The 17,615-nt window shown below is 41.6% G+C and overlaps 1 protein-coding gene across 1 annotated transcript in view; it reads left to right on the top strand.

Annotated features, from left to right (window-relative positions):
- The window catches only part of SERPINI1 (serpin family I member 1), a 95,720-nt gene extending 78,322 nt beyond the window's left edge, over positions 1 to 17,398 (top strand). Inside the window, exons 7-9 of the mRNA XM_062178062.1 lie at positions 14,165 to 14,251; positions 15,682 to 15,771; positions 17,080 to 17,398. Of these exons, the coding sequence (XP_062034046.1) occupies positions 14,165 to 14,251; positions 15,682 to 15,771; positions 17,080 to 17,156 (254 nt within the window). The 3' untranslated portion in view covers positions 17,157 to 17,398. The remainder of the gene's footprint in view (positions 1 to 14,164; positions 14,252 to 15,681; positions 15,772 to 17,079) is intronic.
- The last annotated feature ends 217 nt before the right edge of the window (positions 17,399 to 17,615 follow it).

Here is a 17,615-nt window from a genome sequence, read left to right as displayed (position 1 = left end):
AATTTTCAAGAGGAATTTGTGATCAAAAAACCTTTGCCCTCCCAGATTCAAGATTGCGCAAACTGTTTTCTAAGCTTCCAGCAATAAGTTGATCCTGATGTATTTTGTATCAGAACTTCAAGTCCTCATCCAGAGAGCTTATAGCCCTAAGCACTAATAGAGCTTTTCTGAATGTCTGCTATATAAATGTTCCTGTCCACACAAGAGAAATGAGTCTTCCCTGAGTAAATGTTTTCATGGCTCATATTCAGTCCCTTAGGGCTCTGAACCCTTCAGTGGGGCTGTCAATAAGGCAGGACTGGTAGAAACTTAAAAGGTCATATGGTATCTTTGCACCTGAATCAGAAATATATCCATGGCTGAGTCACCATATAATTTACAACTCTAAAGCTCTTTTCCTGAGGAACCCAGAGAATCTGTCTGACGATACTGGCCAAATTCCAACTGGGTAATTACGTTCTGCTTTCTTAAATTGACTCTCTCTGCAGTTGATTGGCGATCCCTCACTGTGTCACCCAAACATCCAGGCATTTCTGTTGCACAAAGTGAATAGCTGCAGCCTCCACTCCTGAGGGAGTTGCACTGCAGTGGCAGATCAGTTCTTGTAGTCAGTGTAGCTTATAATTTCTGACATCTTTGGAAGGATTATGCGGTAACATTTAATTGCCTTTGCTATGCACAGAGACAGTAAAGCAGAAATATACATTATGAGTGCAGATGGTTTGGGATTTGAAATGATACTAGAATCTCTATGTGTTCATGTGATGAAACCGCCATGGGGACTGAATCCTTCTCAGTGCCCTGCTCACAGTTGCATTCCCAACCCCTGGCCTAGAGCTGACACATAGTTGGCACCCAGGAAATGTTCACTGAAGGATAAAATGGATGGGAGGAAGAAGAGAGCAGGTCTCTTCCGGCCCATCTTACACATTACATTTCTGGAAACATTTGCCTGCATAAAACATCAGTAGGAAATCCAGGATTTGCCAATCTCAAACATCACACATTTGAGGTCTTCAGGATCACTTGATGGAAAATCTAAAGCAAACCTGTCAAGATTTCAGTGGGACTCCTTTGATCCTTTTATTATTTATTTATTTACTTATTTATTTATTTGAAAGTCAGAGTTACACAGCGAGAGAGAGAGAGAGAGAGAGAGAGGGAGAGAGAGAGGTCTTCCATCCGATGGTTCACTCCCCAATTGGCCTCAACAGCAGGAGCTGCGCTGATCCGAAGCCAGGAGCCAGGAGCTTCCTCCAGGTTTCCCACGAGGGCACAGAGGCCCAAGGATTTGAGACATTTTCTACTGCTTTCCTAGGCCACAGCAGAGAGCTAGATTGGAAGTGGAGCAGCCGGGTCTCAAACCGGCGCCCATATGGGATGCCAGTGCTTCAGGCCATAGCACCAGCCCAACCTTTGAATCTTCATTTATTAGTTTTGCCAGAGTCTCGGTTGTCCCAATGTGCTAGTACTCCAACCAACACATCCCTTCTCTTTCTCCTTCCCATGCCCCCATACACATTTAAAAATCATTCAAAAACTTTTTATAAAGATTTTTTTTTTTTGGAAGACAGAGTTTCAGGGAAGGAGAGGCAGAGGGAGAGAAGGAGGGAGGGAGGGAGGGATAGAGAGAGAATGAGAGAGAGAGAGAGAGAGAGAGAGATCTTCCATCCACTGGGTCACTCTCCAAATGACAGAAAACAGCCAGAGCTGGGCCAAGCCAAAGCCAGGAGCCAGGAGCCCAGAACTCCATCCATGTCTCCCACATGGTTGCAGAGGCCCAAGTACTTGGGCTATCTTCAGCTGCTTTCCCAGGTGCATTAGCAGGGAGTTGGGTTGTAAATGGAGCAGTCAAGGCTTAAACACCCATATGAGATGCTGGCACCGCAGGCAGTGCCTTCACCTGCTATGCCGTAGCACTGGCCCCAATCAAAAACTCTTAATTGTCACAACTGTAAAACACTCCTCTTCGCTTCCTTTATAGTCTATAGCATTTATTTCTGCATTGTTTATTTGGGTCCCCTATTCTCTGCTTTATATGTTTGGTATCTTTTTCACACATCTAGTTTTTTGCATCTCCAAATAATAACAAAATATTGGTGATTAAAGTGTTTGGAACTCTTAATAGCCTTCAAAATGCCCAGGAGAATTATTTTCATGCAATGTACTCTGTACTTTAATGAGGATCTAATGGTGTTTACTTATTTAAGATTAGTTATCTTCCATGCTACATCTACATCTTTCATTAACAATTGTTTGTGAGGTAGTGTGAGCAAAGTACTATGTAACACAGCTGTAGAATTGACCGTGACATCAAGCCTGAGCCAAAAGAACATACAGTCTTTAAGGAGAAAGACATAACAGCTGAATTTAGTAACACGAAGACTGATAGAAATATTTTATTAGACAAATGGTTCTCAACAGGGACAGTTGCCCCCCAGCTGCCTCCCCCCACACACACCCCACTCCACCTGGGAGGATTCGGTAATATCTGGAGACCTTTATAGGGAATGCTCCTAGTTCCTAGTGGTGGAGGCCAAGGATACTGCAAAACATGTGCAGCACACAGGAAGGCCCCTCTCAGTGCAGGATGATCCAGCTAAACTTCAATGGGGATGAGACTGAGAATCCCTATACTAAGAAAAACTTCATGAAAAGAGAGATGGAAAAAAGAACCAAAAGGCAGAACGAGTACGTACTGGATCCAAAGACCAAGGACGGGATTTTAAATGCATTGAGTTTTTAGTAACACCTGAGAAAGTCACTGCATAGAGTATGGGACAGAGGCTTTTGGACAAGAGAGGAGTTTTCCTTTCATATCCCACTCCGTACTGTTGGGGATTTTACTTTGTATATGTTACTTTTTCGAATAAAATTCTTACTTAGAAATTAGAAGGAAAATTAAGTAGCATTCATGGAAGAGTTAATTAGCAAACTTTTAAGCACCCAGAGAACAGCTCAGTACAGTGGTGACCCTGTTACATTCTTCAGTTATGTAATGAAAATGTTATCTTTCTTCAAAAACAGCGAACGCGGTGTAACAGTGGGGAACAAACAGCCTGCATCACCTTCTCTTGCTTCTGGAAGAACTGACTTGACATCCTTTGCAAAGACCCCGAGTCCACCCTTTCATTTTTTATTCCCTGGCATCCATTCTTATTTCAGACTCTCATTACTGCTGCCCTAGACTATTTCAATAGCCTCTAACTGGTTTCCAATCTCTCTGCAATCTAATCTGTCTTATCTACCACCGCTAAGATGAATCGCCTTAAATCCCCCTCTCATTGCAGTCCCTGCTAACGTCCGCCTTTGGTCTGCTCTGCCCCATCCACTGCACGCTCAGCAGGGCACTGAGCCCTCAGCCCCTCCAGGCTGCACTCTGGGTGATTGCTTACGCACGACTTGTGCTCCAGCCACACTGCACACTCACTCTGTGCTTCACATCTCCCCAGCTCCCATCTTGATGAAATCTTCCCCTCTCGAAATACTTTCTGAACAAGCATCAGCTCAGATATCCTCAGCCACCAGAATCGCACCAACCAGAAGTAACCGCTGCTTCTTAGATTCTTGATAGCTTATGGTTTCTTTATGGAACATACCGTAGATCAGCTTACATCACTGTTATGTATGCATCTAATGTCGCCTGTTAGAATTTATTTTTCATTTTCATTTGCTTATTTTATTTGAGAGGCTGAAAGCCAGAGAGAATGACCTCTCATTCACTGATTGACTCAACGAACGCACAGGAGACAGGAACTCAATCCAGGTCTCCCACATGGATGGCAGGGACCCAAGGTCTTGAACCATCACTTGCTGCCTCCCAAAGTGTGCATTAACAGGAGTCTGGAGTTGGGAGCAGAGCCAAGACTCAAATCCAGCCCCTCCAATATGGGATGTGGTTGTTCCAAGTGGCAGCTTAACCGCTGTATCAAATGCCTACCTCTCCTGCTAGAATTCAATCCCCCTGCCCAAGATGGAATCTTACGCATTTTTCCTCCAGTACCTATCACTGTGCTTGCTGCTAGCTACTGATCCAATGAAGAAATGAGTAAGATAGGATGCTCAGTATATATTGTCTTAATTTTTTTAAATCTTAATTTGATGTCCATTGTTTTTGACACTAAATTCCATTAACATAAAATGCAGTGAACTTTGCAATAAACATGCATGGCAGAGAGTGGGAAGAATCATTTGCTTCTCAGGTTCTATTTAAATGCTCGTCCTGGTGTAGTGTAGGGCTATTTTTGTAATGGAAATGGATGATTGTCAGCATTTGGATTAATAGATAACCCTCCTGGAAGGAGAAGGGGGAAGGAGAAAGAGTAGTAAATCTTTCAGCATAAAGTGCAAGCTTTAATAAAGGAGCCAATAAAGAAAAAGGAATTAGGAAGACACAGCAGAACTCCCATGCAGGTCAGACTCAAGTGCCATATAGATTTATGCTGGATTCACTCTTAAGTCTTGCCCTTGTTTGTTCTCTCTCTCCTGGCACCTGTAAGCCAGAGGACTCTATTTCTCTTCCATTGCTGTGGTTCCAGTTCTGCCCCTCCTTTCTGTCTGGACTGTTGCAACAGCTAACAAACTTGATCTCCCTGTTCCTAGCTGTTTGTTCATCCAATTCACCCTTCCCTGCTGCTGTCACAGATATCTTCTAAAACCAAAGCAGTTGTTTCCCCTCTCTTCCTGACAAGCCCACGCTCTCTAGTATCACGATCAGAGCTCTTAGGATTGTGCACAGCCCACACCACTCTCCTACCTCCCCATAGCCCAGGCTTCAACTGGGCAGCGCAGTCTTTCCCAGTGTTTTCCTTGCTTTGCCAATACAGGCCTTCTGTTTGGGGTGCCCTTGCCCCTTGTCCTCTTATTCAGGAGCCAGCTCAAAGGTCAGCATCGCTGAGGCACTTCCCTGACATCCCGCATCCTCCTACCTGCTGGATTTTCCTTCTACTGGAATGTGCTCGCCCTTGCACATGAACCCCTCTTCACCTCTGCCTTCCATGGTGTGGACACACTTGTCTCTGAGCTCCAGGCTCCTCAAAAGCAGGCAGTGTGCCCCAGAACCCAGTGTGGTGTTGTGGGGGGCAGGACAGATGCAGAGTGGGGGAGGAAATGGCACTGATCCCTGCCTGCCTACAAGGAAGGAGGGGTTCTCTCACACCTCCCACCCTCCGTTGTCCCCTCACTGCAGCTCACAGCCTCCTGAGCTCTGCCTCTGCAGCCAGAGTCTCCCTCCACCAGAAATGCTCTTCCTTCTAGTCTTCCTGTAGCTGTCCCTTGTGTGTTCCTTCCATCCCAAGTCTGCCTTCTCCGTGTGGCTTTCCAGACACGCTGGCTCAGGGAGGCCCTCGCCTCTGCTCCAGTCACCTGCTGACACATCAGCCTACCTTCTTTTCCTCCTGACTTGTACCACACCAGAAACTGGGGTCATTAGCTATTTGCTTTTCCATAGCATCTGCCTCCTGCTTGTTAGGAAGGAACTGTTTGGTTCCCCCCACAGTGTACCCAGTGCATGTTTCTGGCACATAGTAGGTGCTTAGTATATGACAGAAAAGATGGGTGAACAAATTTTCATTTGCTAGTTCTTTAACAAAAGCTATTCCACAAAGCAAACAAATGCTATTCCTACTTGGAAAGAATTCAAACTGTAGAAACGTTTCTAAATTCCATTGGTGGGACTAAAACTAAAAATATTTTAGCAACTGAAGCACAGAGATGCTTGTGATATTCTAGAGTTCTGGTATGATACTCTTTATTTTGTTATTTTAAGCATGGCCTTGGTGGTGCAGAAACCTATTCAAATTGGCTGTGTTAGAAACAGTGCCACAAAGGAAATAGTGGCCTCTGGTGGCACAGTGACCATCCTGCCAGCATTATGTTAATCTGAGATAGTTGAGCTTTTGGTGCCCAACACAATATCTCAGATGCAAAGGGCACTCGATAAATATTTGCTCATTGGCTGAGTGAATGCCTTAGCTCATTGTGCTCTGCTTCCTTCAGGAGAGTTTGAATTACTGCCTTCTCCCCTGGGGAACCCAGCATTTGCTGGCCCTGTTCCCATCGCATCCACCAAAGAAAGCCTGGCTCCACGCTGCCCAGAGGGACCAGTCACTCGGCAGCAGTGTCTGCCATGGCCAGGAGAAAGTTTCTTGGAGCTCTGTAGAAATTTCTTTTTAAAATGTGTTTGTCTTTGATTTAGTGAAAGAAGAGCTAACTTCTCTCAAGCCAGTAAGACTAGTTCTCCAGTGTAAATCTCTTTAATACCATACTGTGATTCAACTCATATCTGTCTCAGTGTACACCAGGTGCCTGGCCGTGTGCAAGGCGTTGTGGCCGAGCTGCATGGGACAGGCGAGGGGCAGGCCCTGGAGGGGTAAATGGCCTTGCAGGAAAACCGGTCTTTATTGGCCCACAGTTATTGGGATGAGGGATGCTGGAAGGTGAGTGTAGAAGGCTGTGCGCATGCCCACAGCTTTCTGGGAACTGATCTACTTTTTTTTTTTAACTTTTATTTAGCAAATACAAATTTCCAAAGTACAGCTTATGGATTACAATGGCTTTTCCCCCACTTCCCCCCCTCAGACTTCCCCCCTGTCTGCAACCCTCCCAACTCCCGCTCCCTCTCCCATTCCATTCACATCAAGATTCATTTTCAATTCTCTTTATATACAGAAGATCAATTTAGTATATATTAAGTAAAGATTTCAACAGTTTGCACCCACACAGAACATAAAGTGTAAAATGCTGTTTGAGTACTAGTTATAGCATTAGTTCACATTGAACAACACATTAAGGACAGAGATCCTACATGAGGAGTAAGTGCACAGTGACTCCTGTTGTTGACTTAACAAATTGACACTCTTGTTTATGGCGTCATGGAACTGATCTACTTTTAAGATATGAAGGCCATGGACACAGGCTTTCTTAATCCCTTTCAGCATATATTTCATTTTACCATAATAGCTTAAAGTCTGTCCCATGAGGCAAAGAATAAAAACTTTTCTTTTTGTCTCAGTATTTGTGATGTGATTTCTTATTTGTCACATTTTCTGCCACATGTGTAACCAAAGGAATGGTGTTTTTCTGAAGGTTAAATATCATAAGGTTTTGTTTCTATCTGCACATGTTTGCTTTCCATAGTGTAGCTCTTAGACTATGGGAATCCAAACAGTGGGTTCCAACTTGGTTTTTCTATCTTTGAAATATATATATATATATATATATATATATATATATATATATATATATAACAACACTGGTCTACCAGTGTTCTCTACTGGTCTCTTTACTCCTCTACTAGATCCAGTTTTAAAAATGTATTTATTTATTTGAGAGGCAGAGAAACAGAGAGAGAGACGGAGACAGATAGAGTTGCCATCTGCAGATGCTCTCCTCAGATGCCTGCACTGACTGGATGGGACTGGGCTGAAGCTGGGAACACAGTACAGGTACCCAACATGGGCTGAGGGACCTCACCACTGGAGCCATCACCACTGCCTACCAGGGTCTGCATTAGCAGGAGCTGGGTCTGGGGACAGAGTCCAGGAGCCCCAGTATGGAATGGAGATGTCTCAACTGCTAAGCTAAGTGACTCCCCTAGATCCAATGCTTAAGATTTTTACTGTGTATGTGTCCTTTCCACTCTTTCTCTCTCTGTTGCTGTTCCCAATTTTCTTTGAGTCCCTGCTTCAGGTTAGTGTCACATGTTTTATTTATTATAAGAATAAACTTTATAGCCCTGTGAACAGAACTATAGTGTCTGTAAAATGACATGAAAAGACTGTACACTCAAAGTCTTACACTATAAAATAGCTAACCCCTTCCACTCAAATCCCATTTCCTGCAGAGTGCTGGCTTAAATAATGAAAAATTGCACAGTATGAAGAAACTCCTTCTATTTATGTTAGTTCGTTTGGTAGACCCAACTGTATGCCTGCAGCCAGGGTTACTAAGGAACGACACAATCTCACCTTAAGGATGTTGAGAGTTCAGGAAGAGACATTGGTGCAACTACGAATATTATGAAGCTTCAGTGTAATTCTGATTTCAGCATGAAAGAATTATCAGATCTATTTTTTTCTATTTAAGAATAGAGGAGAGGGGCCAACATTGTGGCAGTGGTAAAGGCGCCACCTGTGATTCTGGCATCCCATATGGGCACCAGTTTGAGTCCCAGCTGCTCCACTTCCAATCCAGCTCCCTGCAAATGGGGCTAGGAAATCAGTAGAGGATGACCTATGTCCTTGGGCCCCTGCATACAGATGGGAGACCCAAAGGAAGTTCCTGGCTCCTGGCTTCTGGTAGGCCCAGTTCTGGCTGTTACTTCCATTTGGGGAGTGAACCAATGGATGGAAGATTCTCTCTCTCTCTCTGTGTGTGTGTGTGTCTGTGTGTGTATCTCCCTCTCTCTCTGTAAAACTCTGCTTTTCAATAAATAATTTTTTTAAAAAAAATAAAAGAATCAGTGGAGAGTAAAAGAAAAAACCTCATAGGTTGTAGGGCTGGAAGCTGAGCCATCAAGGTAGCTCAGGTGCCTTACTGTACAAAAAGATTGAGAGAGTTTCTGGGGGAAAACAAAGGCACAGAAGTGATGAATACAGTATAAACATAGTACATTCAGCCCACTTCAGTTCAAATAATTTGGAGCACAGCATTTGGGGTGAAGAAAGCTAAATGGATGAAGCAGAGGCATCCTCATGGGGGCCCTGATACCATGTACTAATCAGGTATACTCTACCTTCTATAATATACTGAAGGTGAGGTTGGACATGAAGCAAGCAGAAGGGGTGAAGGTTTTAAGGAGGCAGGGACGTAACGTGATTTGTATCTTGATACGATCATCCCAGAGGAAGCTTTAATGTGAACTGCAGGCAGTTAGGAGAGCAGTCCTCCATTGCTGTGCCTTGACATACGATGTGACATCCACCGAGTCGCATTCTAAGAATGATTTGCATATGTTACTGAATTTAATTTTCTGATTTTAAAAGAGCTTTCATCTTCACATTAACTGATGAATGTGGGCTAGGATTTTCTTTTTCTTATACGGCCCTTGTTCATTTCTGATAGCAAGGTAAGACTACCCATGAAGTTGGATAGCTTTTTCTCACTTTAATGTCTAAAATGGTTTTATAACAGCTAATCCTATCTGTTCCTTTAAGATTTGGTCCAAATGCCCTAAGAAATTACTTAGGCTTGGGATTTTTAATTCTGCAGATGGGATAAATTTTTTGTTTACTGATTCAATTACTTTAGTGGTTACTGGGTTACACAGATATTCCACTTTTTTTCCTTGACTCAATTTTGTAACATATACAATTCTATAAAATACTCTAATTCATGGCAGATGTGTTCATTGTCAAAATTATCTTAGTATAAGAAGCAAGAATCTTTTAGGAAAAATAGGAACATTCTGAATTGCATTTGCTGAAATGAGTTCACGGATCTATACATCTGTCAAAACTTATCAGATGGTGCATACAGTTCATGGTAAACAAATTATTCCTCATAAAGTCAATTAAATGTACTTGTGGAAGGATATACCTAGTTTTTTCTAATTTTTTTTAAAATCTTCATTGGTATCTTTAGATATGTTCTCCTATTTGTTCATAATACCACCCATCTGGGCTGGGCTATCTCTCTTTTTTTTCCCCCATGAATGTTGTTGAAAGGAATGTCTACTTCATTATCTTTGAAATCACTAGAACTTTGAAAAAAACCCTCAGCATCCTTGCTTTCTTGATCTTTCTACAGCAAGTACCTTGTGTGTCCCTGCCACAACCAGCACCCTCATTTTGTGTGGGTGAATGAGACCCTATGAGAGAGAGGACAGGTAGCTCTAAGGAGGTTACAACACTTGGGGAAGAGGCCAGAGATAAAGGGATGGAACGGGCATCACAATGGCACAAAGCAACCACTACTTGGGGTGCTGTCATCCTGTATATGAGTGCAGGCTCAGTCTTTGCACTTCTGCTTCCAATCCAGTTTCCTGCTAATGTATCCTGGGAGGCAACAGATGATGGGTCCCAGTGCTTGGGTCCCTGCCCTCAAAGTGGGAGATCCATTTGGCCCAGTCGAGCCCTTTCTCCCTCTCTCTCTCTCTCTCTCCTCTCTCTCTCCTCTCTCTCTCTCTTTCTCTCTCTCTCTCTCCTCCACCCTACCCCTCATCTTTCTGCCTTTCAAGTAGATGAAAATAAGTAAGTAAATAAATAAATATTTTTTAAAAAGAGAAAGGAAAGAGATGATTTTTGTTTTTTCAAGGGGCCTAGTGTAGCCGGCAGATCGTGGGAGTAGCTATCAGAGGCAGCTTCCCCTGAGCAATTCAGTGTGGCTGAAATAAAATCATCTGGTGCCTTTGCAGAGAACACCCTCAGATGAGTTACACGGGGCTTAGCTGACAGCCTGAGTGTTCATCACCCTTTAGAAGCTAGCTCCTATCATGTTTGCTTCCTTTGCTGATAGGCTAACAAAAATAGGCAGCAGAATCTGAAAATAATACAGTACCACTTAGCTACTAAGTGGTTAATATATTTCACTGTCTTGGAATTCATGTGCTTGTTTTGCAACTAAATATGCTTGGATACTTAATGCAATATCTATTTTTCCTTTTGTTAAAGCACAAACAACAAAAAATACTCCTCTAGATTTGAGGGAGCTAATTATACTTAATTGCTAAATGTAAAAACTTGATTGCCTCTGTTTTCTTCTAGTCATCAAATGCATTCTAGAAGCAAACATCATAATATGTGAGATGCACTATGTAATGATGTGATTCTTATATCTTAAAGCCAAATACGATCTGAGAACTATATCCCTATTATAAGTGTATTCAGAGATGGTATTGTTAGTTGTCTTGGGACTCACTTAAAATTATCAGGTGCTGTGCAACAGGTGTACCAAAGCTGTTGTTGAATGTCATTCCATGTGCATTTAAGATAATTATATGTTTTGGAAAGCTTGCAGGGAAAATAGATGTTGTGGATAGGACTTGGTTACTTTCAAAGTCTTGCTCAGCAGCCTAGAGGGAAATCAACTGTGCCCTTCCTTCATAGTGCTGGGCATCAGCAGCAAAGTTCTTTCTCTTAAATTTGCACCAGACCTCCTGGAACCAGGAGGAAGAAAGGGTTATAACCTTGAGTAATCTTGCTTTCTTGTGCTTTTAAAAATATATTTGGGGCATCTGGAAAAACTTGAGAACTCAAGACTGAAAGCCATTTTATGGTTTGCTAAAGACTGGGTGACTTGGAAAACAGTAACCTATTTGCATACAGTTCTAGAGGCCAGAAGCCTGAGTTTCTTCAGTTGTCTCTGTCCGGGCTAGTAGATAGCTGGTAGATAGCTGCCCTCTCTCTCTACTCAGGGTATTAGTGACAGAACCAACTATGTGTGTGTCTGTATGTCTATATCGTATATATATCTGTATGTATACCATATCGTGTGTGTGTGCACATGCACATGTGTGGAAAGGGAGAGAGAGGGCATGAGAGTGAGGCAGAGACGGAGAAAGGTTTATGGAGGCTTTAGAAATCTAAAATTTGCAGACCAGAGACCCAGGAAAGTGCTACATTCCAAATCCAAGGGTGCTTGGCTGGCAGAACTCCTCCTTGCTCGCGGGTGGCCAGTCTTCGTCCTCTAAAGCCTTCAGCAGGCTGGATGGGGCTGACTGTTCTTGGGAAGGTAATCTGCTTTACTAAAAGTCCGCTCATTTAAATATTACTCTCATCCAAAAACACCATCACAGAAATGTCCAGAATAATGTTCAACCAAATATCTAGGCACCATAGCCCAGCCAAATTGACAGAAAAAAGTATCTGTCATATGTAATCTTCTATACCTGTACCTGTGTTCAAATTTCCTGTTGTAAGGACACTATTCATACTGAATTAGGCCACATCTTAATGATTTCATTAAATTTAAGACCCACCTCCAAATACAGTCAACTTACTTTATTATTTATTTAAGAGACAGAGAGGGAGAGAGAGACAGAGATTTCCTATCCACTAGTTCCCTCCTCAAATTCCAGTAATGACTGGTGTTAAATCTGGGAGCTGGGAACTTAATCTAGGTCTGCCGTGTGTATGGCAGGACCAACTACTTCAGCCATGATTACTGCCTCCCATGGCCTGCATTACCCAGGAAGTTGAAGTCCAGAGCAAAGCTCAGAATCAAACCCTGGTACTTCCATGTGGAACATGGGTGTATTAACTGTTAGGCCAAACACCCATCCCCAATCATCATTTTGAAGTACTGATGGTTAGAACTTCTATATAAGACCATTGGGGGAGCATAGTTCAGCATGTACCATTCCTTATTGAAAAGTAAGCTTGAATGATAAGGCAAGTCAGGAATGCTCCTCCTTGCTGCAGAATTCTCAAAACCTGGGTCTGCTTGCTTGACACACAGCAAGACAGTCACTGGCGTCATGGTGGCAGAAGAAAGTCAGTGTTTATTGCAGAAGTGCAGAGCAAGGAGCTGGGCAGCGGTGACTTAATTCTCCTCGAGGGGTTAGGGTAGAGGTTCTTTTAGATTGCAGATGGAATTGAGAGGTGCATGTTTCAATATCCTGTTCTTTTGGGAATTTTGATGATGGTAAGATGGGCTCCAGTTCGTCAGGTGGTGTAGTTACTTCTTGCTCAGAGCTTCAGTTTCCTGGGAGAAAACCATCCAGACAAGACTGAACATCAAGGTGTTATATCCTTAGGGGAGATAAATGACCTCGTAAGTCTGGTGTTCAGGGACCCTGTAAGCTCAACTGCATCAGTGCCTCAGTTCGGTGGGTTAGTTTTAGTGAGAGGCTTATTTGCAATCACAAACTCAGTGCAAGAAAAAAAAGTTTACACTAAGGGAGGGAGGGAGACTGGGAGACCTGGGCGACTAAGACCTGATGGTGTCTAGCACCTGCATAAAAGCACTGTATAAGGGCGTGGTTCCACTCCTAGTACTAAAAACCTGTTGTTTGGGACAGGTGTTTAGTATATCAGTTAAGTCTTTACCTGGGTACCTCACATGCCCTATCGGAGTGCGTGGGTTTAAGCCCTGGCTCTGCTTCTGTCCAGGTTTAGCAGTGATGGCTCCGGAAGTTGGGTCCCTGTCATTCACAAGGGAGACCTGGATTGGCTTCCTGGCTCCTGGCTTCAGTTTGACCAATCCCAGCAATTTGTGGGCATTTGGGGAGTGAGCCAGATGATGGGGGAATTCTTATTCTCTGTCTTCTCTCTCTGCCTTTCAAATACATAGAAGAAATAATTTAAAATGTTATTTCCCATCATTCCAGGGTACCACGTTTCTGAATCCCCACATAAACCAGTTAATTGGAATGGAAAGTAACTTTATTCACTTTTCTACAACCTATAAGTCAATTTTATTTTTCTATGCCAAGGTTATTTACTTGATCATAATTAGAGACTAGGTTTAAAAAGAGAAAAATTTATTTTGGTTATGTCTAGATTTTTCTCTGTTTTCATTTTGTATTTTTATATTCAAGTTAAAGGGCAATGTGTAACATATTTTTATCTTGAATTGTGAACTAATGTGCAATTACTTTTAAAAATAGTTCGTACTTTTTCTGGCAATATAAAGAATAAACAATGGAATAATTACCAGTGAAAGCGAAGGATAAAATTAACAAGAAAATACAAAATGAAGACTTATTAAAAACCACATTTTCAGTAGTTCTATCTTGTCAAATGAAATCTTTTTTTTTTCTTTTCTTTTTTTTGACAGGCAGAGTGGATAGTGAGAGAGAGAGACAGAGAGAAAGGTCTTCCTTTGCCGTTGGTTCACCCTCCAATGGCCGCTGTGGCCGGCTCATTGCACTGATCTGAAGCCAGGAGCCAGGTGCTTCTCCTGTCTCCCATGCGGGTGCAGGGCCCAAGCACTTGGGCCATCCTCCACTGCCTTCTCGGGCCATAGCAGAGAGCTGGCCTGGAAGAGGGGCAACCGGGATAGAATCCGGCGCCCCAACCGGGACTAGAACCCGGTGTGCTGGCGCCACAAGGCGGAGGATTAGCCTGTTAAGCCACGGCGCCGGCCCAAATGAAATCTTGTAGCCTTATCTGGAATCTCTCAAATCACTATCTTCCTTGTACCTCTCAGACCTTTGTAACAAAAGGGTACCCTGTTTCTCATCTCTGATACTTAAAGAAATGCCTCTGATTCTCTTTTTTTGCAGATAATAAAGAGCTTTTCCTTTCCAAAGCAATTCACAAGTCCTTCATAGAAGTTAATGAAGAAGGCTCAGAGGCTGCTGCCGCCTCAGGTATTCAGAAAATTATTTGCTAAACTCTTCTCACCTTTTCTAGATTTGTGTTTTTAAAGCCATCTGGGATCAGGGAGGGTGATTCTCAGAACCAAGTCAAAACAAAACAGACTCTGCTCTAACTTGGGGGAGTAACCAGTGCTGAGCCAGCCTGAATTTTCTAAATAGACCGTGAAGTGCGTCCTCACTCCAGTGCCCCTTTGCGGAGCAACTCCCATGGTCGTGTTCTCCCTAATGAGAGACTGGATGCGTTGGCAGCAGTGGGAGAATAGATTTTCCTGCTGTGTTGCCTGTTTAAATATTTTAAATATTTCCCTGCTGCCCACTTAAGCATTTTTCTTTCTAACTAATTGTTTGTGGAAGTTGGTTTTTAATTTTGTCAGTGAACACTTTTGACTTTTTAAAAGCACATACATAAGTGAGAGTTTGTAACAGTGTCTAAATAACGTTAAATGCTTTTAATGAAGCGATAAGTTTAAGTAAATAACCATTCAATTTGACAGCAATCACATGTTCAAAATACAGTGATGAATGTCCTTCCTCATCTGAGAATTCTGACCTCCCTAGTTAGCTGGCAGTGGTTTTTCCGTGACTTTTCTCCTGCCTGTCTTTCTTGGGGTCAGGTGGATTTATGTCAATCTCAGGTTCAACAGCTAACATCAGATTTCTGTAGGATCCTTCACCCAAACCCTCCGGTAAAGTGCTACTCTATTATATGCATACAAGTTTTTTCAGCCTTATTGTTCACAACAGTTATTTTAAGAAATAGAAACAGTCATCAGAATCTAGAAAGCTTAAAATCTTGAATAATTTAATATTGACATTTTTCTGGTAACTGCACTGCAGCAAGTATACAACAGCAATCATCCTAGAATGAGGATCACAGGGAAATTCAGCCTCCCAGCCTTTGGAAACCACTGAAACTCTCACCACTAACTTTTCCCTTTAATCACTGCCACCCTGACTGCTCAGCGGCAAGCCTGGAGACTTGCTATGGAAAAATACGCATCTCAGACAAAATAAGTCATAACCTGAAAATATGAATTTTCTTACCTTTATTGTTTTTGTTGTTTTGGGATCTTTTTCCTTTCTTCTTCCCCTTCCCTTAACTCAAAGGACATTTTCATAAGAAGCACCAGTATTTATCTGAGACAGAATAAAACTTTCCTAACAGCCAGAATAAATTGTCCTATTATTTTTGGTGGAATGGAAGAAGAAATTGTGTACGGTATGTGTTACTTTAGTTTTGTTTTTTAAAAAGATAAAGTAAAAATGTTAGTGCTTTTACAAGTTTCCTTTAAGTCTGTGAAATTGTGTTGTCTGTAAATTGTTGCCTTTGTTTTAAAAGCTTAGACACAGCTGATCTGAGAAGTTACTCGTTAGTCTCTGCACAGCCATAGACATGTAATTACTTTCTCTCTGCACTGCAGGCATGATTGCAATTAGTAGGATGGCTGTGCTGTATCCTCAAGTTATCGTGGACCACCCATTTTTCTTTCTTATCAGGAACAAGAGAGCTGGTGAGTCTGTTGTGAGAACAGAACTTTCTTTAATAAACCAGAAAGAAATTTTCTTTCTTAAGTGGAGGGTTTTTTCACTGTGTTTATCAGATTAATTTTGACATTCAAATGCTTTTGTAAAAATATTTTATTTATTATTTTTGAGATAACATACTTCTTAATTTACATTATAGTCAAAGCTTTAATGGCTCTACAAAATAAAGAGTTCAGCAAATCAAAAGAGGAAAGGTTATAGTCCAGGAGGAAAATACACCAAAGCTATAACCAACAATCAAATGAAAAGATGTTCAACTTCACTCACATAAAGAAATTTTAAAAGTCACAAAAATCATTGAAACTCTAATAGTATATAATTTCTATCAGTTTGTTTAACAAAGAGTTAAAGCAAGTTTTATAAAACACTCTATTTAGAGCAAAACTGGCAGGCATTTCTCTCTTTTTTAAAAAGTTTTCTGTTGTTTTTAATTTTATCTCCTACATATAAAGGAGAACAGGCAGTATTTGTCTTTCTGTGTCTGGTTTATTTCACTCAACATAATGTCCTCCAGTTCTAACCATTTTGCTGCAAAAAAATAGAATTTCAGTCTTTTGTTTATAGTTGAATAGCAGTCCAATTTTTTTATTCATTCATCTGATGTATAAACCTGCCATATGACCCAGCAATCCCACTACTGGATAAATATCCAAAAGGCATGAACTCATTGTATCAGAGAGATACCTGCTGCACCATGGTTTTTTTTTTTTTTTTTTTTTTTTTTTTTAAAGATTTGTTTATTTATTTGAGTGTCAGAGTTACACAGAGAAGGAGAAGCAGAGAGAGAGAGAGTTCTTCCATCCAATGGTTCACTCCCCAGTTGGCCACAACCGCCAGAGCTCCACCAATCCAAAGCCAGAAGCCAGGAGCTTCTTCCAGGTTTTCCACCCAGGTGCAGGAGCCCAAGGACTTGGGCCATCTTCTACTGCTTTCCTAGGCCATAGCAGAGCTGGACTGGGAGTAGAGCAGCCGGGACTCCATCTGGCACACTTATGGGATGCCAGCATTGCAAATTGTGGCTTTACCTGCTACACCACAGTGCTGTCACCTGCACCATGTTTATAGCACCACTGTTCACAATAACTAAAATGTGGAACCAACCAAGTGTACATCATTAGATGAAAGTTCAAATGCTTTTTGAAAAAAAAATTGTATTGTATAAATCATGTATATTGATTAAAATAACTTGCAGTTTTATTTTCACAACATTGGTCATAGCAAGCAAGAAGGAAAATAAATACTCCTTTCTTTTGTTCACTTCTAAACCAATGCAGGCACAATTCTGTTCATGGGACGAGTGATGCATCCTGAAACAATGAACACAAGTGGACATGACTTTGAGGAACTTTAAATTACTTCATTTGAATAGCAAGAAAAACAGTAACTAAGCACATCCTGTTTGCGATTGGTATATATTTAGCATTTGTGTTTTGCAGTATATCTTATGGTAGTATTTAAGGTAGCTCCAGATAAAAAACAATACATGTAAATTATAAGTTAACTTCTCAAGGAAAGTGGTCAGTATTATGCTAATGGTCCTGTTTTGTCATTGTATTTGTTGTGCTGTTGCTTAAAATAAAACTACATATTGAACATGTGAACAGCTGTGTTTTTCATTTTAGAAGTTATTATAGAAAGAGACATCTAGCTTAAATTTAAAAACATTATTTCTTTTAGAAATCCAGATACCATCTAGATACAACTTGGAGTTGGAAACAATGATGTTTCTGAACATCTTAAATCTTCCATAATGATGCAGAAACAAAGCACCAAAGTAAGTTAACATAAACTTGAATCTGACAAGCAATAA

The sequence above is a fragment of the Lepus europaeus genome, chromosome 2 (assembly GCF_033115175.1).
Source record: "Lepus europaeus isolate LE1 chromosome 2, mLepTim1.pri, whole genome shotgun sequence".
NCBI classification, from domain to species: Eukaryota; Metazoa; Chordata; class Mammalia; order Lagomorpha; family Leporidae; genus Lepus; species Lepus europaeus.
The sequence above is the reverse complement of the archived record's forward strand: the minus strand, read 5'-3'. Positions and strand labels throughout refer to the sequence as shown.